At 43.9% G+C, this 25,213-nt stretch overlaps 1 protein-coding gene across 2 annotated transcripts in view; it reads right to left on the reverse strand.

Annotated features, from left to right (window-relative positions):
• Window positions 1-24,116, reverse strand: part of MERTK (MER proto-oncogene, tyrosine kinase) — a 95,993-nt gene extending 71,877 nt beyond the window's left edge. For both annotated transcript variants that reach the window (XM_081313096.1, XM_081313095.1), the window contains exons 1-4: window positions 23,909-24,116; window positions 17,245-17,692; window positions 15,824-15,924; window positions 13,391-13,564 (exon numbers count right to left, since the gene is read on the reverse strand). In XM_081313096.1, coding sequence (XP_081169222.1) covers window positions 13,391-13,564; window positions 15,824-15,924; window positions 17,245-17,692; window positions 23,909-23,972 — 787 coding nt within the window. In that variant the 5' untranslated portion in view covers window positions 23,973-24,116. The remainder of the gene's footprint in view (window positions 1-13,390; window positions 13,565-15,823; window positions 15,925-17,244; window positions 17,693-23,908) is intronic.
• Window positions 24,117-25,213: the final 1,097 nt, after the last annotated feature.

Below are 25,213 nucleotides of genomic sequence, written 5' to 3' on the forward strand. Positions count from 1 at the left end.
CCCCCACCGCAGGGCCCTTCCCCCGGGTCTGATGGTCTGGATGTGGTCAGGACGGAAACTGGTCGTGGAAAGCCCGTACGAGGTCCGGAGCATGTACGGAGGAGGCATCCACCCATGAGAGGTCTTTGGGCCCGTATCCCTTCCATTCGATTAGGTTTTGAGGAAGGGATGTGAGCATTGCATAAGAGGACAACATGCAACTCTATCTGGACAGACAGTAACAGGAAATGCAAACCGAGGTATTTAAAAATGCTGAAACCATCAGGAGACGCCCAGCCACTCTCCACGGCAAGAAGGCACATGCTGAAATCAGAAAGTCAACATCTTACCGCGAAGACCCAGGAAGCAGGGCCTGTGGAACTCAATGCCACATGCCATCGATGAAGTAACTCTTATACAAAACCTTTGAGACAGATTGTGAACGACACGCTGCGATAAAGAAAAGGCTGCCTGTGTCTGACGTAAAAGGCCTACACGCCTGGCACAAACGGGATCCGGCTTATGAAGTGGCAAAGGCCTGAAGCCGACGGGGATGGAGGCTAGGTTTTTCAAAGCAATCTGGAATTACAAAGAAGAAATAGATTTTTTTAAAAAAAGCATCTGCTATGGACAGGCATTGAAAGAGACCAGAGGCATTACCGCAGAGATCACCTTAGCGTATCTTGGGAAGTAGGAGAGCCAGGGCAGTCCCCCTTAGCTCTGTTCCCTACATAGTGAGGTAAAAGGATGGGACCAGTGCAGATACCCCTGAAATGCATGGAGGTGGACCCTCCCCAAATGAGGCCTCTGGCAGCCACTGGAGAGGCGTGAGGGGTTAAGAGCAATTTATTTATTTATTTATTTATTTATTTATTTATTTATTTATTTATTTATTTATTTATTAGATTTCTATACCGCCCTATTCCCGAAGGACTCAGGGCAGTTTACAGGGCAAAGTTAAAAACAGTTAAAACAGTACAAAAGTTAGAATACAGTTAAAATTAAAATAGAATTAAATAACGTTAGCCCAAATTTAAAATTTAATTTAAAAATTTAAAAATTTAAAACCCCTCAGTCCAGGCCAGCTAAAATCAAACAACCAGGTTTTTAGGTCCCAGCGAAATGAACGAAGGTCAGGGGCAGTCCGGAGTTCCACAGGCAGGTCGTTCCACAGGGCAGGCGTGCCCACAGAGAACGCACTCCCCCTAGGGATAACCCGCCGGCACTCACTGACTGGCAGCACCCTAAGGAGGCCCTCCCTGTGGGAGTGCACAGGATGGGAGACTGATGCTGGCAGCCGGTGCTCCCTAAGATAACCCGGATCCATGCCATTTAGGGCTTTATAGGTCATCACCAGAACCTTGAATCTCAGAGGCAGAGGCCCTTATCATGAGGTATTCACTGTAATAACACAGTAAGACTGTTTACTCAGGAAACTACGAGGAAGTAAGACAGAGATGGCTGACCTGGAATTTGCATGAGCACCTCCCAGCTGGGGAGGGCAGAGTTAAGGGCGAGTAGGGGAACAGGACACTTTCTTGTGGAGGAGCTGGGTCAACGGAGCCGTCAGGGACGTATAGCCCGGGATGAAGGTGCAGTAGTAGTTGGCGAACCCCAGAAGGCGCTGAACATCCTTCACCCGGCGAGGGGGTTCCCAACTACACAAGGCCTCCACCTTGCAAGGGTCCACGGCGATGCCTTCGGGAGAGATGATGTGGCCCAGGAACTCTATGGAAGTCTGGAAGAATTGGCACTTCTCCAGCTTCGCATAGAACTGATTCTCCCAAAGGCATTGCAGAACCAGGCGTACTTGCTGGAGGTGGATTTCCCTGGACCGGGAGTAGATCAAAATATTGTCCAGGTAGACCACTACGAACCCGTCCAGCATGTCCCTGAACACCTCGTTCATGAAGTGTTGGAAGACCACGGGGGTGTTAGTCATCCCGAACGGCATTACGGTGTACTCTAAGTGGCCGTATTGGGTGCCAAATGCCATCTTCCATTCATCGCCCTCATGAACTTGCACCAGGTTATAGGCCCCATATAGGTTGAGCTTCGTGAAGGTGGTCGCCTCACGCAGCCTCTCCTGGAGCTCTGGGATCAGTGGCAGGGGATATCGATTCCTCATAGTGATGGCGTTCAGTCGGTGGTAATCGCAGCATAGGCGCAGATGCCCCATCTTCTTGATGAAGAGAACTCGGGCCGAGAGAAGAGAGGACGAAGGCTGGATGAATCCCCTGGCTAGGTTCTTCTCCAGGAAGTCCCGCAAGGTGGCCAATTCGGGCTCTGACATGGGATACAGGCATCCCACTGGCAGCGGCGCGTCAGGCAGGAGGTCCACAGGGCAGTTGTACAGCCGATGTGGGGGCAGACGGTCCACCTCTTTTTCACTGAACACGGCGAAATCTGCTATTTCAGAAGGCAAGGAGGTGGCAGGGGCGGAAACTTCCTGGCTGGCACAGGTGTGGCGGATGTGGTCCACACATTGTAGACTCGGGAAGGAGATGGCATTCCGTGACCACGCCACCTGAGGATCATGAGTCCGAAGCCAGGCCATCCCCGGGACCAGAGGGAAATGGAGCTCACAGGTTACATAGAATTGGATCGCTTCCTCATGCGATCCAATGACCAGACGCAGGGGCTAAGTGGCAAATTTGATGGGTCCTGCCACCAGCTCCCGCCCATCGATGGTTTCCATCCTCGACGGGGGATCCACTAGATACAGGGGAATGTTACACTGGGTCGCAAAGGCCCAGTCCATAAAGTTTGTGGTGGCCCCTGAGTCCACCAGCGCATGCGCCGGAATACTCCCTTGTCAGTTCGACACAAAAACCTGGGAAGCAAGGATCAAATGCAGAGGGGGCCCAGAGTCCACATCTGCCACTTCGGGTGGCGAACTGGCACGTGCCCGGCCTAGGGTTTCCCTTAGACCGAGCCTGCCCCATTTCCCAGTTTGTTTATTCGAGTTTGGGGCCTGGGGCCAGGCTTCAACGTCCCAACTTTCTTTTGGTGGACAGGAGGCAGCGAAGTGTCCAGGTGCACCACAATACAAGCACAAACCCCCCTGGTGTCTGCGAGTCTTTTCCTGGGCCGTCAAGCGGGGTCGGGCTGCTCCCAGCTCTATCGGTTCTTCTGCCGTAGCTGCAAAGGTTGGGGCGACTCGGGGTGCTGCCGGCACGGGGCGAGAAGCAACTGACGGTGTTGGTGCAGGCAGCGGCTCTGGGGCCATCCGTCAACTTTTCCGATGCTGCAGGCGTGCGTCGATCTGGAGACACTGAACCACCAAAGCGCCCAAGGTTGGGGGGACCTCAACTCTGGCCAATTCATCCTGCAGTTCTTCCGACAGGCCATCTTGGAAGGCATCCATTAATGCCGCCTCATTCCAGGTGGAGTCTTGAGACAGCAGTCGGAATTCTGCGATGTAATCCTGCAGGAGGTGCCTCCCCTGTTTAATGTCCCTGAGATGCTTCGCCACGGTCTGTGCCCTAATGGGGTCTTTGTACATTTGCTGTAGGTGGCGCCAGAACCCCTGGCAGTCAGTCAGAAGGGAACTATTCTGGGCTAATAAGGGCGTGGCCCATCGGGCAGCAGAGCCAGAGAGAAGACTGATGATGAACCCCACCCTAGTTCGATCATCTGGGAAGTCTTTCGCTCTTAGGGCCATATACAGTTGGCACTGCCCCATGAATGCTGAGAACATGTCCGGCTGCCCAGTGAACGTATCTGGCATGGCTACTGGACATTTCCAACGTGGCTGGGGAGGGGCAGGCACAGTCAATTGAGCCACTTGACCAGCAACCTGTGTGACTTGCTGGCGTAGCAGTTGGTTCTCAGCTAGCAACTGCTGTTGTTGTTGGGGGTCCATGTTGATTAAAGGTGGCTTGTTATAGGGTGGTGAACAAATTTGTTCTGTCCGCTCCCAATGAGTAGCCTTAAAGAGGCTCAAAAGTCCAGCAGAAGCAAACGCAGGCTGAATAAACGGAAGCTGGTCTTTTAACAGTTAACTCCTTCCCAAGGTTTGAATCATATAGCACTTTTGTAATTACCGGGCGATGTTCCAAGGTCTTTGGCAGATGGCCAGCAGCTTCAAAGTCCAGATGTAGACAGGCAGACACGTTACAAATTTCAAGAACAGTTTGTAATTACACAGTACTCAAAACGCAAAAAACTTGTTCACCACTCCTTTCCTGCGCAGCCACGCCCCTTTTATACTCTGTAGGGTGTGGCCCTATGTCTCCCATCCACACCGCTTGGGACTTTGCAATAGTTGCTGCTGCTGCTGACGACGTATCCTACGTCTTTCTCTTGCATCTAATAGGGGCTCCCCGTTGCTGCTGCCGGCCTCTGCTTGCTGTTCTGTTTCCTCCTCTGTTTGGCTGGGGTCCATAGGCACGTCAGCCACAGTCAGTTCTTGCTGACTCACCAGGGGAGTCGGCCCCTCAGGTATGTTGCTCGTGTCAGCTTCCTCCTTTCCCCTATCATACTCTGAGTCATCCTCCGAGTCAGCATGTGAAGATAAAGCACCCTCCGGGGCCGGGGTCACAACACTATCCCCCACCGCAGGGCCCTTCCCCCGGGTCTGATGGTCTGGATGTGGTCGGGACGGAAACTGGTCGTGGAAAGCCCGTACGAGGTCCGGAGCATGTACGGAGGAGGCATCCACCCATGAGAGGTCTTCGGGCCCGTATCCCTTCCATTCGATTAGGTTTTGAGGAAGGGATGTGAGCATTGCATAAGAGGACAACATGCAACTCTATCTGGACAGACAGTAACAGGAAATGCAAACCGAGGTATTTAAAAATGCTGAAACCATCAGGAGACGCCCAGCCACTCTCCACGGCAAGAAGGCACACGCTGAAATCAGAAAGTCAACATCTTACCGCGAAGACCCAGGAAGCAGGGCCTGTGGAACTCAATGCCACATGCCATCGATGAAGTAACTCTTATACAAAACCTTTGAGACAGATTGCGAACGACACGCTGCGATAAAGAAAAGGCTGCCTGTGTCTGACGTAAAAGGCCTACACGCCTGGCACAGACGGGATCCTGCTTATGAAGTGGCAAAGGCCTGAAGCCGACGGGGATGGAGGCTAGGTTTTTCAAAGCAATCTGGAATTACAAAGAAGAAATAGATTTTTTTAAAAAAAGCATCTGCTATGGACAGGCATTGAAAGAGACCAGAGGCATTACCGCAGAGATCACCTTAGCGTATCTTGGGAAGTAGGAGAGCCAGGGCAGTTCCCCTTAGCTCTGCTCCCTACATAGTGAGGTAGAAGGACGGGGCCACTGCGGATACTCCTGAAATGCATGGAGGTGGACCCTCCCCAAATGAGGCCTCTGGCAGCCACTGGAGAGGCGTGAGGGGTTAAGAGCAATTTATTTATTTATTTATTTATTTATTTATTTATTTATTTATTAGATTTCTATACCGCCCTATTCCCGAAGGACTCGTGGCAGTTTACAGGGCAAAGTTAAAAACAGTTAAAACAGTACAAAAGTTAGAATACAGTTAAAATTAAAATAGAATTAAATAACATGCTGTTCTGTTTCCTCCTCTGTTTGGCTGGGGTCCATAGGCACGTCAGCCACAGTCAGTTCTTGCTGACTCATCAGGGGAGTTGGCCCCTCCGGTACGTTACTCGTGTCAGCTTCCTCCTTTCCCATATCATCCTCTGAGTCATCCTCCGAGTCAGCATACGAAGATAAAGCACCCTCTGGGGCCGGGGTCACAACACATCTATCACAAATTGCCCTTCCTGCATGACTGCATCCAGGGTGATTTGCCTCCCAAGTCACTCCAGAGAAGACCTCTTGTGGACTCTGTGGAATGCCTGCTTGCGGTCCGCCAATTCCAGCATCCGACCATACCTGCCTTGATTAATGACCACCCTAGGCAAATTAGCGTTTTTTTATTTTTTTGTTTATTTGTGTATCAAGCAAACATTAAGTCAATAGCGGTTTACATCACCTTGCGATGAGGAAATAAGGTTGTCCCGTTACATATAAGAAAGCAACCACCAAGAAAGGAAAACTTATTGCATATAACAAGTAATAAAATTCAACTAATAGCTCTTTTTGACATCCAATTGTACCATTGACTCCAAGACAAATAATAATCTGTGTCCTCTCGTCCCTTTAACATCATAGTGAGCCGAACTGATTCCGCACAGTTCATTATTTTCTGAATTACTATTTGGTCGGGTGGGCTAACATCCATCTTCCAATATTGGGCCCACGCCAATCTTGCAGCAGTGGTTATATGTAACAACAGGTACCACGCAGTTCTGTTTATATTTCGTGGTCTTATCCCCAATAAAAATACCTCAGGACACAATTGTATATGGTATCCCAACATCTCACTTAGCCATTTCTGGATATTCTTCCAGAGGTTCATAGCCTCTCGACAGGTCCACCATTGGTGGAAATATGTGCCTTCGTTGACACCACATTTCCAACAAGTTGGGGATGTTCCAGGAAACATTTTGGCGAGCCTAGCCGGCGGTAAATGCCAACAATATGCCATTTTATATATATTTTCTTTGTATGCTATTGACCGTGTTAACTTAATGTTCTTAACTCAAATTTCGCTCTACCTCTCAATATCTATTGAGCAACCTAAATCTCTCACCCAGGCATGGATCAAGGCCTTCGCGCCCTCCTCAGCTACTTCCATAGCCATAAAAAATTTATAACACTTAGATAAGATCTTATCATCCACTCCCAACAAAATCCTATCCAGGGTATGGAGCTCTCGACAAATTCCAAGCGTCTGCCTGTCCTTCATGTATTTACTACTAATTTGCAGATAGGTCCACCAATCTAAATTTAACCCCTGTTCCTGAAGTGATAACTTTGTTTTTAAGTTCCCATTTAGATCTAATAACTCTTTATAAGTCAACTTTTTCTCAAAATTCTATAATGTCGGATAGCACAGCTTCCAGGGGTGAGGTCCAAGGTGGCACTTTATTATAATATATTTTCCTAATTCTGGCCCAGATCTCAATCAAAACTCCATGTAAATAATATTTAGTAAAGTATTCTGGGGGTCTACCTCTTTCTCACCATAGGTGGGCGTACCACCCCTGCGGGATATCGTGGCCTTAAGTTACCAACAAACGTTTACGTGCCAGTGTGACCCATTCACAAATCCATACCAGGATCGCCAAATTATAATAGTTTTGCCAATTTGGAACCCCGAATCCAACCTGTTCTTTCGGTTTCTGCATCATTTTTAATCTAATTCGGGGTTTCTTGCCCTGCCAAATAAATCTACTGGTACTCCTATCCAAATTCCTAAAAAAAGTTTTATCTAATCTAACCAGGGCCGTCTAAAAAAGGAATACCAATCTAGGCAAGACCTGGGTTTTGATCAAAGCTATCCGACCCATTAGCGAAAGTTGTAGCTTACCCCATTTCTCTCTTTCTCCAATTGTCCGACCAATTTTAAATGATTATCCACCTTTATTGAGGAACATCTATCGGACAGCCATATACCCAAATATTTAATTTTATGAACTATCTGGAAGCCCAAAGTATTTTGTAGTTCTAACTACAATATTAACTATAATATTCGTTTTTTCTTTATTTATTCGTAATCCAGCTACTTCACCAAATTTCTGTATCCTATCAATAAGTTGGCAGCCAGAAGTTAATGGCTCTTCTAAGACAAAGACTAGGTCATCTGCAAACGTCTGAACTTTATATTCTTGTTCTCTAACCTTCAGCCCTCTTATACCCAAATCCTCTCTTATTGACCTAAGCAGAGGTTCTAGAGAGAATATAAACAACAATGGAGAAAGTGGGCAACCTTGTCTCGTGCCTTTCGCTATCGTCACTTCATCCGACTCTTCGCCGTTAACCAAAATCTTAGCCTTCTGTTGACTGTAGATGGCCTGAATTACATTCAAGAAATAATCGCCAGCCTCCATATATTTCAATTGTAATATGAGATAATTCCAATTAACCCTGTCGAAGGCTTTCTGGGTGTCTAAAAAGAGAAGCGCCGCCTGCTTTTCAGGATGGGCCTCATAATACTCCAAAACATCCATTATAATTCGCACATTGTCTTTTAGCTGTCTAGCAGGTAAAAACCCATTTTGATCAATATGAATAAATTCATTGAGGTATCGCTTAAGTCTAGCCACCATTACAGCTGCGAAGATTTTGTAATCAGAGTTAAGAAGTGAAATGGGCCTATAGTTATGTATAAGAGTGTGGTCCGCCCCTTCTTTCGGTATCAAAGAAATATAGGCTTCTAACCATGACTTAGGAACTTTAGACTCCTTCAACACCATATTGAAGATATCCTTCATATATATTATAAATAGATCTGTGAAGATTTTATAAATCTTTGCTGGTAGGCCATCAGTGCCAGGGGTTTCCCCTGTCTTTTGTCCCTTGATCGCAATCTCTATCTCTCCTTCCGTAACATCCTTATTTAGCAAATCCCTGGCTGATTCTGGAAATTTGGGGAGGTTCGAACAATCTAAGTATTCCTTAATTTTCTTATCAGATATCTGCTCATTTGTATAGAGTTGTGAGAAAAATTCCTGAGCAATTTCTTTTTTCCGTTCATTATCCACCTGTATAACTCCTCTCTTATCTTGCAGTTGATCTATCTGTCTACTTTCCCTTTCCTTCTTTAATTTATAGGTGAGCCACCAGCCCGCCCTATTAGCATGCTCAAAGTGGTGTTGTCTGGCCATTTTAAGCTTATGAGCTAACTCCTCTTGGTCTAATAAAAGAGGTTGATGTTTACCAGCATCTACCGCTTCCTTGGCTTTAACATTTAATGAATTGGTCTGTAAACTCCTCTCAGCAGTCCGCAACCTTGCAGCCCCCCCAATAGTTAATTAATATTCTAGTGGGCTAATGGATAAGGAACCAGTAGAAAGGAACAAAGATATATATAACAATGTTACAAGTCTCCTTTCTTGCAGACGTTCCTCACCGCTCTCCTGCAGTTCCCCGTGGCTAATTTATAGCAGTAGCTTAATCACCATACAATCCACATCCAAGCCAGAAGAGGGACAATAAGAGGTAGCTTCCTGCCGCTTGCCAGCTGATTGTCAAATGAGTTTATAGGAAAAAAAACCACAGCGGCAAAAGTAGATCATAAAAAGTCCAAGGAGGTTCCCAAATACACTGGAAATGGGGAAAAAGCTGCGCCCAATCAGTTCTACTAATTCAGCAAATGGTCTAGAGCCCGATCTCCCCAGTCTTCACAGCACCTCTGAGCTGCTCACAAGAAAAACTATTCTGCCGCTTCCAGCCGCAATCCAGTCTTACACCTCCCGAATCCCTTCAAACTCAATTTTAAGGGGGCGATCCATTCCTCTCTCGCAGTTTAATTAATACTGTACCAACACCACTTCTGCTCCATTTACCCAAAAGCACTCTGTCATGGTGATGGGCCCGATATCCTCTCGGCAGGGCCCTCTTCTCTTTACCGGAGATCAGGACTGTCCTTCACTTCACCGGAGGTTCACACTACTCCAGCAAGCCCGGACCTCTATCCTTCTTTGCCAATTGCTCCACGATCAGCAACAGCTCATTTAGCCGCTCAGTAGACAAAAAAACAAAGCTCGGCAGTTCAGGAATGTTTTCCCTACCATTCCGCTTTCCTTTGACATCATGCCGGAAGTCCGCGAATTGGCATTTTGATGACAGGGGTCCATGGATGTCAGGAGTGTTGTTGTCAGGCTCTCACAAGTTCCTTGGTCACCATATACGTTCCTTGGTCACCATATACCAGTTCCTTGGTCACCATATACGTGAGGTCACAGAGAGGGCTAGGCAGCATATTGCGCCGCAAGATGGAGCCTCTGCGTGCATTGGACAACCCCGGCCCCGCTGACAAATTAGTCCATAACATGTCATCTAAAACCCTTACTCAAGGACAGATCGGACTATTGCAACGGGATGCCGGCCACAATTTAATGGATGCACGGACTGTCGACTTCTTGGCTGCCTTAGAGCCAGCTGTACAGCAGATTGGGGCTAATGACGAGACCAGGAGTTCAATTAGGCAGCGTGTTACGGGTCTGCTTATGGCCCATAGGTGATGCCAGGTCCTGTCGGCTATGGAGGAGGAGGCCCTGCAACAACTGTGCGATGACAAGACCATCATCATCCTTCTGGCGGACAAGGGCAGAGCAACGTTTGTCATGGACAGGCCAGAATATATCCATAAGGCCCTTATGTTGCTCAGTGATAATAGTGCCTACCGGGTGATTAAAAAGGATCTGATGGCAACCCTCAAAAATTAGTTCACCAAGGTGCTGGACAGATTCAAACAACAGGGGAAGATCGAGGACGTGCTGAGAGCTTTGCGTCCTAGGGATGTGCCCATGGCCAGGTTTTATGGACTTCCAAAAATCCATAAGGAAGGGGCTCCTCTGCAACCTATTGTGTTGTTCAGGGGAACCCCAACCTCAGGGTTGGCTAAATGACTGAGTGGTAGGATTGGGTATCTGGTGGCGGATAGTGACACCACAGTAAGCTCGTAGGGGGAGTTCCTGGACAAGATAAGATCTTTGAGCATAGAGGAGGATGAGGTCATGATATCTTATGACGTCACCTCGCTGTTTACCTCAATCCTGCAGGATTTAGTGATTGCGGTGATAAGGAATCGCCTGCAATAGGGGGCAAGGTGACACCAGGACTCACTTGACACTGAGTACCTCATGCAACTTATGACCCTATGCGTCAGAATGTATTTTACGTTCCAAGATGTCATCTATGAGCAGGTAAAGGGTACACCCATGGGGTCCCCAATCTCGGGGGTCATTGCAGAGGCTGTCCTGCAACAATTGGAGGCCCAGGTGATGTCCACATATCATCCCAAGTTTTGGGCTAGTTACGTGGATGACACGTTTGTGGTCATCAATAGGCAGGACAAAACCATGTTCATGAGTGAGCTGAACTCCGTTTATCCAGATATCCACTTTACAGTAGAGGTCAATGGAACCTTAGCCTTCCTGGATGTGTTGGTTAGCCGCCAATTGGATGGTTCTCTCCATACATCAGTCTACTGCAAACCCACGCATACTGACAGAATTCTTCATTATAGCAGCAACCACACTATAGCCCATAAGGTCAGCTGTATCACGACGCTGTTCAAGTGGGTGGATATACACTGCAGTACGGACAGGGCAAGGGAGGAGGAGAGGTGCCACCTTTACCATATCTGCAGGAGTAACGGGTATTCATTGCACTTTATCAGACAGTACAGTAGGCCACATGAACCCCCTAAGGACCAACAAGAGGGCACGCTGGTGGCATGGATAACGCTGCTGTATATCAATGGTGTATCTGAAGCCACAGCGTGGATATTAGCTCCCTATAACGTCAGTATTGCCTATAAACCTGACCAACCCTGCGTGCCAGGGTAATGCGTCCAAAGAACCCGCTCCCCAACGAGGAAAGATCCTCAGTGATATATAGGGTGAGATGTGAGGACTGTTGTAACTATGTTGGGGAGAAAGCAAAATGGCTGAGGACCAGGATGCATGAGCATGAGCTTGCTGTCAGATGGCAAGAACAACACTCACAGGTGTGGACACACACAGCCAGTCATAACCATACTTTTGACTTGGCGGGAGCCGAGGCCATTGCCCAGGACAGCACCAAGGGCGGCCAACTGCTCAAGGAGGCTTGGTTTTTGGAAGAGTTTTCAATCAATCGCCGTATAGATCTGCTCCCCGCCTATCAGGCACTGAGGAGCTGGGAGGAGCAATGCAAGCAATGCAAGCACTTACAGAGGGTGCCTTCAAGGCAGGACCAGGACTCCCTGGCCATGCGGCACCAGCGCATCGTGACTGGTAAAAAGGGAGGGGAACCCCTAAGACACCTACCATGGAGGCACGTGTGACAACGGGAGGGCTGATCGCGGTAGAAAGAACAGCTCACGACCTGCCCTTGACAACGGGCATTCGGACACATTCACACTTTACGAGGAGGGTGCAACACCCTCAACCTGAGAACACACAGATGAGAGTGAGTATGGGGCAGCTCAGGACAATACGTTGGCCAACGAAAGCTACGTATATTAAACTGGTTAGTTTTGACTTTATCCTGGTGTTCGAGTATTCTTTTCTAGTACACACACACACACACACACACACACTGTGCATTTTCCACAAGCACTCTATACTCAAAATAGTTATATAGATATAAATTATATTAATTATATTTCATTTGAAAGTATCTTTAAATAAATTTTAGACATGTCCATTATACTATTGAAATAACTTTCTCAATGGTTGAGTTTAAAAACAACAACAAATTAACTACTTGGAAGGATAATACCCTTTAAAACAATCCATCAAATCAAGGAAATTGCATGATTTTCTGAAATTATTTAAAAATACTTAAGTCCCATATAAAAACTTTCAACAATAACCCTGAGGAACCTTAGGTGTGAAGCTACACATTTCCCAGTTTCTCCAGTTACTGAAAACTTGATTTGTGTTCTTAGGGTTCTAAAATAATTTCCTACAATACATGTTTACTGTTTCTTTCCTAGACTTATATTTTGCATTTTTTTTCAGGGACTCTCATCATTTTACATAGGATCTCCCTTCATTTAACCCCACAATAATCCTACCAGATTGATGAACCCAAAATCATTCTCTGATGTTCCAAAGCTGAGAGTACATTTGAACAGATCTCCAAATCTAATACCTGAGCCATCACTCTACTCTCTCTCTCTCTCTCTCTCTCTCTCTCTCTCTCTCTCTCTCTCTCTCTCTCTCTCTCTCTCTCTTAAATACAACTTTAATTGATCTAAGGTATAGATTTTGCCAAATACTGAAGTAATATGGCAAATAGTGAGGTTAAATAACAATCTTCTAATGCCCACTCTATTAGTAGCATCACTAGTTAAAGTACTAGTTAAATCCATTATCTACCAATAGATTCAACTATAAAAACCTGAAGAATTGATTGATTTCTAACATTTGTATAGCCATCCATCTTAAAACAACTTATTATGACAGCATAATAAATATTATTTTAGTCTTTTAACTATGACATATTATTAATTAAATCTAGGATCATCTTCATGTAAAGTATCTCTCTATCCATCTGCACACAATATATACTGTATTATGTGTGCATTCATCCCACACATATATATTGCTGACTTTAAAAAACTCTGTTTTCTGTTATTAAATTGTTTCCTATAGAAATAGGCAAAAAAATAAAATAAACGGTTTTAGTCCATTTGGGATACTCCCTTTAAAATAACTTTATCATTAATCTCCTCATTATAAAAACAAGACAAGAATGTCCAGGACTCAACTATATGATAAATTACACACTTCAGTTATATTTATTGTCCCGCTGTTCCAATGCAGAATAGCAAACCATTCATGCTAGATTTTTGTCAAAACAGATGGATTTAACTCACCTGGTATGCTCAGCACAGAGGGAGAACTGTCAGTTTTCTTTGGGATTTGGTTGCTGTTCCAATGCCAGCGAATCTCAACAGGCTCAGGAGGCCCCACAGCATGACATGTGAGACTGAACGGTTTATTTCGGGTAACATTCAGCCCCTGGGGCTGCTTAATGAAATGTGGCAGTCCTGCAGGCAGCAGAAGTAAAAGCACTACTAAGAAGTTGAAAACAAGAGACACGTAGGACTACAGTGGCCTCTCCAACCCATGATGGTTTCTCCATTGTGGGACTGTGGATGACAGCAGTTATAAACCATAACATCTGGATTTCCTCAAATTGGAAAGACTGGACTTATATGATTAAGCTTTAAGCATTAAGTACAATGATTTCTCATTGCAGTGTCATTCAGTCTCGAACCTGAGATACTAAGTGCCATATTTAATAGCTAGAGACGAGCAATCTTAATATGATCAAATGATAAACACAAGAGTTCAGTGTTTCTCAAACTTGGCAACTTTAAGATGTGTGGACGTCAACTCCCAAACTCCTGCCACCATGCAATTTTAAAACAAGCAAGGAGGTTGTGGGTTCTTTTGATGTTTTATACAGTAATCTTCCATTATGGTATTTTTAAATACTATTTTTTACAATCACATAAGAATGAATATACACACACACACACACATATATGAATGATCACTGAACCAATTCATGTTGTGTATTTTAAAAATGGTGAATTATATAAAAAAAGGTAAGGAAAGAGCCTTGATACTCAGCACAATGACTAATGGCGTGCTGGAATTGTTGTATTTTTATTTATTGATTTATTAACAACAAAGTTAAGTGCACCAGCCAAAATGGATAGGAGCACTTGAAACTCAAGCCCCAAAATAGTACTTTCAAAATAATTTCCAAAGGTCTTCACTGCATGAAAGAATTAAGCAATTGAGCAAGATGGAGTAGTAATCTTGCTATTCTCATTTTTACCCATATCAATTGAGATAGGACTTACGCTGTACAAAATCTAAAAGCTCTGCATGCCTTTAGAGCATTTCCTCTTTGCCTTCATATTTTAATTAATAGATAATATAATTGATTGTAAAATCAATCTGATAGTCCATCAAGATCTCCTTTAACCTGCTATTTCTACCAGTCTGGCGTGGTGCTGGTCTGGCTCACACTGCCATCCATACCCTATTCTGTTTTCCTACTGTAGGGTTTTTTTTAAAAAAAAAATCTGTCTACTTAGATGGAAATTATGCATTAAGGAAGAGAGTCACAGCGATTCCCCAAGGCCTTGTTCTCTCAGTCTCTATGTGCCCAGTCAGGTGCCCAGTGTGGTTCAAGTAAACAGCCTCCATGGATCAAGCACTAAATACTAGATCTTGACTTATTACAGCAGATCTGAAGTGGGAAGTTTATGGATTGGTGATAAATCTTCCTCCCCAATAATGGAGCAAATCATCAAATGTAATACCATGATGTCCCAACCTTCCAACAGCTTCAAACTGGTGCATTAGGAGCTACAGTTTCCAGTATTCCCAGTCAATGAGCACACTTGTAGGGGTCCAGCATGAGAAAAATTACTTTAAGTCAGTTTTCTCAGCCTCAGCAACTTCAAGATGTGTACACTCCCCAAATACCCTAGCCAACATGCTATCTATGGAATTCTGAGAGTTGGAATCCATATTAAAGTCCCTTAGGTTGTTTTTGAAGTCCCTTTTAACTTAACAAGGTAGTGACTTCTAAGTTTGTAACGGAAGACAGCCTGAAGTATACTTTGAATAATCCAGTCCCGTTAGATGCATTAAGTACTTGCTCACTAAAGTGGGAAGTGATTGGTCTCCATTCTCTTGAACAGTATGTAACCAATGATGTTATTTAAGTGAACATAAAAAGATCTCAGGGACAACCAAAGTATCTCTATCATTCAGGTAATACCACCATATTTCTATCTCTTCCTTGGCAAAGGAGAATGTGAGAATGTAGACAACGGTCCTCTTTTTGCATTTAAAAACAATTCCACCTACCCATGGAGTTTCTCCCCTCACCCTCAGCTAGAACTGATGTGAGAAACATTGGGTTTTCCCAGGTGATGCTAAATTGCAGTTATCTAGACAACAAGTACCAAAATAAGAATGTTAAAAGTTATAGTAAGTAGCATCTATGTAGGGGGGCAAGGGGTAGTCAATTTCCACTTATTTCCTAGAAACTGATAGAGACACAGAGAGAAAGATAGATTTTTCTCCAATATCTTCAAGGAATCAGCATGATGGGAAGCACCTCAGCCATGCACTTCCTTACTTATTCTATAAAAAATTTCCCTGTCTTAGTTTAATTTATTTCTCCTGTACCTCTGGTTCTCTAGGAATTATCACTGTCAGATTATTTTGCAAAATCATCCCACACATTAGGCAACAAGTATTTATTTCAGATCTAAACGTACCTTCCAACAAAACCAAAATAGGATCTGATTCAATTTCCTCATTCTGAATTTTCAACTTGCAGCTATAAGACCCATTATCAGAATGATGAGCATTGGATATACTACAGAAGAAAAGGGGAAAAAAGACTTATAAGGCCATCAGTGTTCACTCTGTGACTTAGTCAAGACTCTGGTATTCCTTCTTCATAATGAAATAAATGCTGCAGTATTTTAAGGTTCATTAAAAATAAATATCATAGGAAGGCAGCCCACAAGGGAAATAACTCTGGGACTTTTTAAAAAGAGCATTCTCAGCACTTAAAAATGTTTCCAAGTACTGGAAATAGCGTGGTGTATGCTCATTCTTCATAGTCCCAAAATGGATGCATATAGCTCTCATTAGCAAGAGCGAAGTAGAGTTTTACATATGTGGCTTTCAGAAAGCCTCCTGGGATAGACAGAATAACAAGAGAGAGTAACAATTCCATGGTTTGTGATTTCATTTTGCTTTGCATATATATAGTGAGGGGAAAGATGTATGGGTAATAGAGGATGATTCTTAGCCTTCTGAAATAGTCCACATAAGAAGCACACCTAAGAGCACTAGCTCTATCCTTATTATAAGGTTACATTAATAGAATATTGCAAATATGAAAGTACCTCTCCCATCCCTCACTTTTACGCTCCAAAAAATTAGGGAAGGTTCCTTCAGAGACATTTTTGCCACCCCTTCTCCTTCACACTCATATTTGTTTATAAAACCATTGTCTTACCTAGGGCTCTTCCTCCTATCTCCCAAGGTCATTCTCACATACCACTACAAGGAGGCATCTGCTCACACAATCCAAACTCAAAAGTAATGATGCTGTGTTTTGCTACAAGCTCTCTAAATACATTTCTAGATAATCTTTTCTTTGCAAACACAGTGACTACATTCATCCCATAAGGTACAGAAATATTTTAGCAAGAGAACACTTGCTGCTGCATTGTAGTTACTGAATTTCTTTTATCTTGTCTCGGGGTGTTCAGTGAAATAAATGTTCCATAATTCAAGATGAGGAGATAATGAAATCAATTCACTCACTCTCCCTATTTTGTTTCATATTTGAATTTTTTACAACAGTCCTAAAATTAGATTTCTTAAATGTGGTGTGCCTTTCAAACGCATGGTATGTGAGCTTTCAGATTTCTTAGTCAGCAAGTGTCTGATAGTCTCAATATATCTGGAGAGTAGTACGTAAGTTGATTTTGGGATCATTGAAGAAAACACATAATTATAACAGGTGAGAAGAAGGAAGGCAACAGGTTAGGAAAAACTGTCCCCTAGGGTGAGTCTAAATAAGTAAATGTGAAAATCATCTGTGATCTATGGATTCTTCCATAAATATTTAACTCCAGAAAATTTTAAGAAGTTAAAATTAAATGGAATAAACACTGATTACCTGAAAGCAACTTTCATAGTGGTTACTTCATTATCATCAAACTGGTAATATTGGCTGGCTATCCTGCCAACATCAAGAATTTCCTTTCCATTTTTCCACAAGGTAAAAGGTGGGAAGTCTTGCTTGACCAGTGATTTGGGAACATCGATCGAGCAATTAAATTTGATATCCATATGTTCAGCGCTTAGTATAATTCCTACTGTAGGATTAAACTTAATTGACTGGAGAAGATGACCTGCACGATCTTCTGATGAGGTGACTGTATTGATCTTTGCAAGCCTGGAATCCATAGGAGATGACAATGCAGTGACTGGAGAAGTATAATTTAACCAGGCCAGAAAGGACTGCGCTACCGGTTGTATATCAACTGAGTCCATCTCATATGAATATGACTTTGTAGATGTTGTCAAGGCAAATTCCTTTGCTTCTCTTTTTCCACTAGCAAGACCTGTAAATTAAGAGGTATAGTTTTATCATGTTCAATTTCAATTTCGGAAACAATGTCCTCCCTGTTATCTTCAAAACTTCTTATTGTCTTCACCATATTTCAGCCAAATAGTTTTGCTTCTGCATTTGTGTGCTAGTTTCTTAACAAAACCTTTTACAACAGCTCTTTATAAACATTCCTTTACAACAGTTTTGTAAGAATTCTTTTTTTTCTGTATTGTTTTCCTTGATTATTTTCTGATATGAAAAATTATTACTAAACATCTAAGGTGCTTTTGTGGGAGGGATGTTTTTGTGAAGCCCTTTATTAATCCATGGTTGTCTCTGATAATTAATGTCCTATTGGGATATGGAGGAAAAGACCTTCTCCCAGCTGCTGTACTTTGCTAGAGGTTACCCACATATACAGATAGACAGACACCCCAGAGCCTCTGAGACATTTATTAACAACTTTTCTCACAAAGAAATGGGTTATAGACTCCAATGCATTTATACATTAGAATGTTGTGAAAAAAGCATAAACAGCAAATATCGTCTTCAGCAAAACTAAAGTTCCACATGACAAATATTTACTACATGGGGCTGCCCTTGAAGAGCATCTGGAAGTTTCAGCTTGCCCAAAGTGGAGCAGCACAGGCAGTTTATGTGAGCACTCAGATCAGCACACATTACACCTCTGCTCTGGGAGCTACATTGGTTGCCAGTTTGCTTCCAGGTTCAATTCAAGGAGATATAGGAGTATAGCCAGCCGGTAGGAGATATAGGAATATAGCCAGCCGTACCAACAGGCTGAAAAATAGCTTTCATCCGTGGGCTTTTAGGCTTTTAAATGGGATATAATCTCTCTGAATTTATGCAGAATTGACTTGGGAGGCCGGTGTGTGGTGTAGTTGGTTTACATGGTGTGGTAGGATGGGGGGTTTGTTGTCACTGTGTGTTGGGGGGAGAGAGCACGGGGGGAGGCTCAGCTAATCTCAATGTACACATGTTGTACTTTGACTATAAAGGTTTATTATTTATGTAATAATCTATATAGTACTAAAACTCTCCTGCCTGCTTATCTGTTTGTAACCTTTAATTATCCCAAACAGGGCAGGATAGCACAATAATTTTTGAATAAAGGACCTTAAACCTGCTAACTTGAAGAATGCATAGAAAATCCAGGACCATTCACTCCTGTGTAATTGAAATTTTAAGGATCCTGCCACGCTACTATAATCATGTGATTGTGATTTCCAATGCTCCCAGCCAGCTTCCCACAAAGTCAAAGGAGAAGCAGGCATGAAATTGGAAATCATTCCTGCTCCCAAAATAGAACTTCTATAGGACTGCATGTGTGAAACCTTAAACTCACTGTTGTAAACACAGACATTGTGATTAATTAATTTCTGCATATTTGCAAACTTCATCTAGAGAAAAAGTTAACTGAACTTTCCATTGTCTACCTTCCAAAGTGACAGACTTCTGCCTTACATGTTGTCAGAATGCAGAGGAGCCAGAGAGGTGCTAGAAAGGGGCGCCTGCACTTGCCTTTCTTTTGACATTAATTGCATTTCTTTATGTCTTCTTCAGAATCCATGATCTTCTGAATTGTTGTATTTCCAGAATTTGTCCCAGATATTTTATTTTTTAAGGAACTGGTGGTAGGGATTTTAAAGGTTTATGTCAAAATTTGACTGTACTTTCAGCTGAATTCTAGTGTATAATTAATACCTCATCTTGTTTGGAGATACAACGTGTGATTCATTCAATAATATGTCCATACACAGTGGAAAAACTCATCTCACCTATCCCCATTATTATTTTGCTCAGCAGGAAGGCTACCTTCTGGATTTGGGAGAGCCCATTTTTGGAGATGGAGGGGTTGCTGTTTAGAGTTTCAAAAAGAAAGGTGAAATTTATGGGGCAGATGAAGAGGAAACCTTATCAGATCACCTTATTCAAATTTTAAAAATGCGATCATACTCAGCCTGCTTCTTTTCAACACTATTGCATTTTTACTGTTTTTGATTTAAAGAAAAATCAAACTGTCATAACTTCCCCTTAATACTATTGCTGACAGCTCCACTACAATTGCAGACAAAAAAGAAGGAAAAACTAACAAAACTAAAATATAGAATTATAGGGCTGAAAGGGATTTCAGAGGTCTTCTAGGCCAGGGGTAGGCAACCTTGGCTCTTTTATGACTCATGGACTTCAACTCCCAGAATTCCTGAGCCAGCCATGCTGGCTCCAGAATTCTGGGAGTTGAAGTCCATGAGTCATAAAAGAGCCAAGGTTGCCTACCCCTGTTCTACGCCAACCCCCTGCTCAAGGCAGGAAACCTTATTCCATCTCAGTCAATTAGTCGTCCAGTCTATTTTGGAAAACCTTCAGTGAGGAGTACCCACATGTCTGGGAGACCAACCTTTTGGGCACCAGGGACTGGTTCCGTGGAGAGAGGTTTTTCCACGAACTGGAGGGTGCATGGTTTTGTATGCTGCCTGCATCCCGTGGATGGGGCTTTGCTTGTTTGTGCAGACCAGTTGCTTGCGTGCCACAGCCTGGTACTGGGCCATGGACCGGGGGTTGGGAACCCCTGATTTATTCCATTAATTGTTCTTATTGTTGTCAGAAAAATTCTCCTTATTTCTAGGTTGGATCTTTCTTTTAATAAGCTTCCACCCATTACTTTTTGTTTTTGCTTCTGGTGCTTTGGACAATGTCAGTCCCTCTTCTCTGTGACAGCCTCTCAAGTACTGGAAAACAGTTATCACGTCCCCCCTAATTCTTCTCTTTGACAGGTAACCATATTTATTTATTTATTTAGTTATTTAGTTATATTTATATACCGCCCTATTCCCTGAGGACTCAGGGCGGTTTACAGGGAATTAAAAATCCAAAATACAAAAATTAAGAACCAAATTAAAAAATATTAAATTAACCCTGTAGTCAGTTAAAAAGAACCCCAAATTAAAAATTCCTCCTCAGTCTGGGCCCGAGAGCTCGAAGAGCCAGGTCTTCAAGCCCCGGCGGAATGATCGAAGGTCGGGGGCAGTTCTCAGCTCCACCGGCAGCTGGTTCCAGAGGGCAGGCGCTCCCACCGAGAAGGCCCTATCCCTGGGTGTCACCCGCCGGCAGTCTCTTACCGGCGGGACCCTGAGCAGACCCTCCCTGTGGGAGCGCACTGGGCGAAGGGCATTTGATATCTCCCTCCCTCAACTGTTCATCGTATGATTTAGCCTCCAGACCCTTTCTCATCTTTGTTGCCTATCTCTGCACACTTTCTAGGGTCTTGGCATCTTTTTTGTATTGTGGTGACTAAAACTGTACACAGTGTTCCAAGTGTGGCCTTATTATTTCAATCTAATAGTTATCACTTCTCTTGATTTGTCCGCAACTGTATAGTAATAGTTTACCTTCCTTATGGAACAGAAATTAATAAGAGAGAAAATCTTGAAAAGTTCTTCTTAGAAAGAATAGATGGGGTATTCTAGTTAAAAGGGAGAGGGGAGCTGTTCTCCTTTTCTGAAGCAATAGCAGCAATAGAAAAATAATCACATATTACCAGACATGGGCAAATCATGAACGTCCACATAATCATGGACCTCAGTCTAATCTGTTCAGCTAGCGTGATTAATATTAGGGATGACTGAAAATGTAGCTTGTGTCACTGTACTTTAATGGGAGATAGGCATTGCTTGAAGATGTCTTAGAAGAGATCCAGCAGGCACTTTGCCTTTAGAAGCATGAATTGACAAAGCATCTCTGGCATATCTACCATTTGTGCAGACACCTCACTGCATGGGTACTATGGATTTTGCCTTTAGGGAGGAATCGTGACCTCTCGCCTGGACTACTGCAATGCTCTTTACATGGGGCTTCCCTTGAAGACCACTCGGAGGCTCCAACTGGTACAGAATGCGGCCGCGAGAGTTGTCTTGGGAGTTTCCCGGTACTCCCATGTTACACCTTTGCTCCGCGAGCTACATTGGTTACCAGTTGTCTTCCGGGTGAGATTCAAGGTTTTGGTTATGATCTTCAAGTCCTTACATGGCATGGGTCCGGGGTACCTCGAGGACCACCTGCTGCCGGCGTCAACTCCCCTCCGCCCTGTGCGTTCCCACAGAGAGGGCCTCCTCAGGGTGCCTCCGGTCAGGGAATGTCGACTGGTGGCCCCCAGGGGGAGGGCCTTCTCTGTGGGCGCTCCGGCGCTATGGAACCAATTGCCGGTTGAGCTCCGGATGGCATCGGACCTTCGCTCCTTCCGGCGCGGGCTGAAGACCCACTTATTTGAACTAGCTGGTCTGGCCTGATGGGGAACGTTAGGGTTTTTAATGGGTCTTTTATTGTTATTGTAATTTTTAATTGGGCACTTGTTTAATTCCTTTTTAATTTTTGTATTGTTATTTATATATGCCCTGTTAACCGCCCTGAGTCCTTCGGGAGAAGGGCGGTATACAAATTTAATAAAAGTAAGTAAAGTAAGTAATCCATGGGGGACTTGCTTAGCAAATAATTACTATGATTTGAAAAAAACAACAACTAAAGGCTGAAGAAGCACATGTTCCAGCCTCACTCCCAAACTCCAGATTATAGTAAAATGACTTTGGTATTTCAGAGGACTTTTTTAAGGCACGCACCAAAGGAATCAATTAGCTTTGGCTTTTATAAATAGCTCCCTCCTATCCCCAGAATAATTACTGTAGATTAGCCTTTTAATGCCGCTATATTTTTCTTTAGCATATTTTTCTTCAGATATGGCCTGATTCATATTACCAGCTGGCACGCATTTCCTAAACCCATGCCAAAAATGGTACTGGATCTCAGTTTTCTTGCATACATGCATTATTAAATGCAGGTTTGGTATATATTTTACCATGCTAGTTCATCACATTTGCATCCAAGAAATGCAGAATAATGTTTTCTGAGAATAATTTTATGAGCTGGTAAAACTGAGTAGAAGATAATTTTATGAGATTTAGAATTGGGGTTCTTGTACACTGTTTAGCACATCACTGTGGGACACATCCATTATTCCTAGTTCTTTATTTTTATAAGAACAGCTAGCAGTAAAATCAATGCAAGCACAGATTATAGCATGTATTTATTTGTGTAAGATCTATCATTAATTTTTAAAAAATATTGTAATCTAATCATCTCTGTTTAATTAGGGCATTCTGCCCTTCATGACCAATAATTCAACATAACACAAATAATTATCTTTGTACATATCTCACCCTGACCAAATGGTTCTCTAAACACAGAATTTGTCTTACAGCAGCATAAGTTTGTCTCATTCAAAATAGGCACAAACAAAGCATTCTTCAACAGCCCCATCTAGCATTGTCCTTTACTGATTAAGCTGCCTTTTTGAACATTTACTAGAATAAAGAAGTGGAAGAAGTATTAAGTAACCAGCTTCAGCCTGAGACAGGCTTCAGAGGAGATTACTCTGCAGATGCGAGTTTCCTCTTTGCAATCTCCTCGCTGGACTCTACAGCGCCTGGCTAAGCATTGCAGCCTGAGGATTAGAGCCTCATCCAGAACAAGGAAGGAAAAGAGGCGCCAGGCAGGCAACTGTCTTCGCCCCGGGCATCCCAGGAAGCATATCAGGCCTCTCCAATGGAGGTTTCCATTTGGACTTGGCTCCCCGTAGTAGGAAACATTTGAGGATTCGGTGAGTTCAGACAAAACCCACGTCTTACTTTCTGGTTCTGGCATAGTCCTGCCTCCGCGCTAGAAACTAGTCAGGAATACTTGGTATGCGGGAAATGGAAATCAGCATTCATTATGGGTGTCCTAAAGGTGTTTTTCCCCCCGAAACTGGACTTGGTTTTTCCTTGAAGACCTTTCATTTCTCATGACAAAGAAAGTCCGGTTGCCTTTCGAAAAAGCACCTATTGGACCATCGCGACCTGGATGAGCGAGAATCTCCGCAGACATTCTTTTATGGGTGTTTTCCAGATTCCTGCCTTGAAGGGCTGTACTCTGTCCACCAGCCTCTGAGGAGAGGACCGGTTAGTAGCCTTTTCTGTGTATACAGCTGCAAGTGTCAGGTCACGACCCATCAGCCCTCCACCCCGACTTTTGGCCAGTCTCTTCGGGCGCCCCGATATTCAGGATAGTTAGTCCCCAGTGAGGCACAGCACCTTTCTGCCACCTCCGTAAGAGGGGAACCAAAGAACTGCTTGCGTCCCGCCCGTGGGAATCCAGCAGGCTGGAGAGACGCCCTTACCTTCGGCGGAGGAGGCCAGCAGCAGCAGCAGCAGTAAGAGTGGCAGCCCCCGAGACCCCTCCATGGCGGCGAGGGCAGACTTCTGCAGAATCCGATCCGGGCACTCTGGGGCTCCCCTTTCTCACCACCTCGACCACCCCGATCCGCGGTCGAGCAGTTCTCGGGCGCCCAGCTGCCTCCACAAAACTTCCCTCCGGCCAGAATGCTGTGCCCAAAACAAAAGTTCTCGGGCAACTCACGGAGAGGCGGCGCCAAGGAGAAAGCCCCGCCTCCAACTCGGTGCTGGCGGCGAGAGGTGGGTTACGCGGGATGGGACGGGCCTGCCTGCGGCTGAGAGGGGATAGAGGACGGCGGGCGGGGGACGGGAGGAATTCTGCATAGGGAGGGGGATTGGATCCCCATATAGAGAAATAGCTTCCAGAAGGAGAGGGAGGAAGCGAGAAAGAGAGAGAACCATTTGTCTGAAACGGCTTCCTGCCTGAGAAAGATGGTTGGACTAGAAGACCTCCAAGGTCCCTTCCAACTCTATTAAATCTGTTCCGTTCCGTTTGTACTATGAATCCAGTCCAACTGTGACCAAAGCTTGTATGAAATAGGAGTTGTAGTCTAATGTGTATGGAATGAAGTCTGAAGAAGAAAATCTATTTCTAAAATAATGTGTGTTAGGTCAAGCGATACACTTGTCTTGGAGAAACTGTAGCCACCCGGTGACTTTCATTGCCCATCGTTTCTAGGTGGCACGGGCAAAGGTTGGGCTTCCCGGAAAGGACGATAAGTGTCCTGATGATCTGGACTGGAGGCTCTGATTGCAGAAGACTGCCGACAGAGCTACCTTCGTGAAATGCAAACTACTGATACTGCTTCGTCAGCCTTTAATCTTTGTATCTTCATTTCTATAACAGCCCTTGAGTTTGTTGTAGAAATGAACCCTGAAATGTTACCTGAATTTCCCAAGTTTTTTTTTAAAATCCTCTTCCTCTATGCAGGTTTTATGTGCGGGCATGTTAGCATCAAATGAAAATCTATGGTGTTGTAAAGAACTCTTGAATCTCAACCTTTCTTTTCCTACTTTTGAAGATAAAATGATGGAGAGTGATTGGTGCGATTTAATAGGCTTTATTTAGATTTCCTCTAGAGTTCCTCTGATAACTAGAGAATGATTTCTCCATAACCTGACATCTGCTAAAATATTTTTTCTAAAAAGCTATATGGCTTTCTAAATTCTCTAGATTAGAACTTATGAAACTTTAATGTGTAATTCTACAGAATGTTTAATACAATTTATGAAATTTAAAAGAAGCAGAA

Source organism: Vipera berus (genome assembly GCF_964194415.1).
Source record: "Vipera berus genome assembly, chromosome: 1".
NCBI lineage: Eukaryota > Metazoa > Chordata > Lepidosauria > Squamata > Viperidae > Vipera > Vipera berus.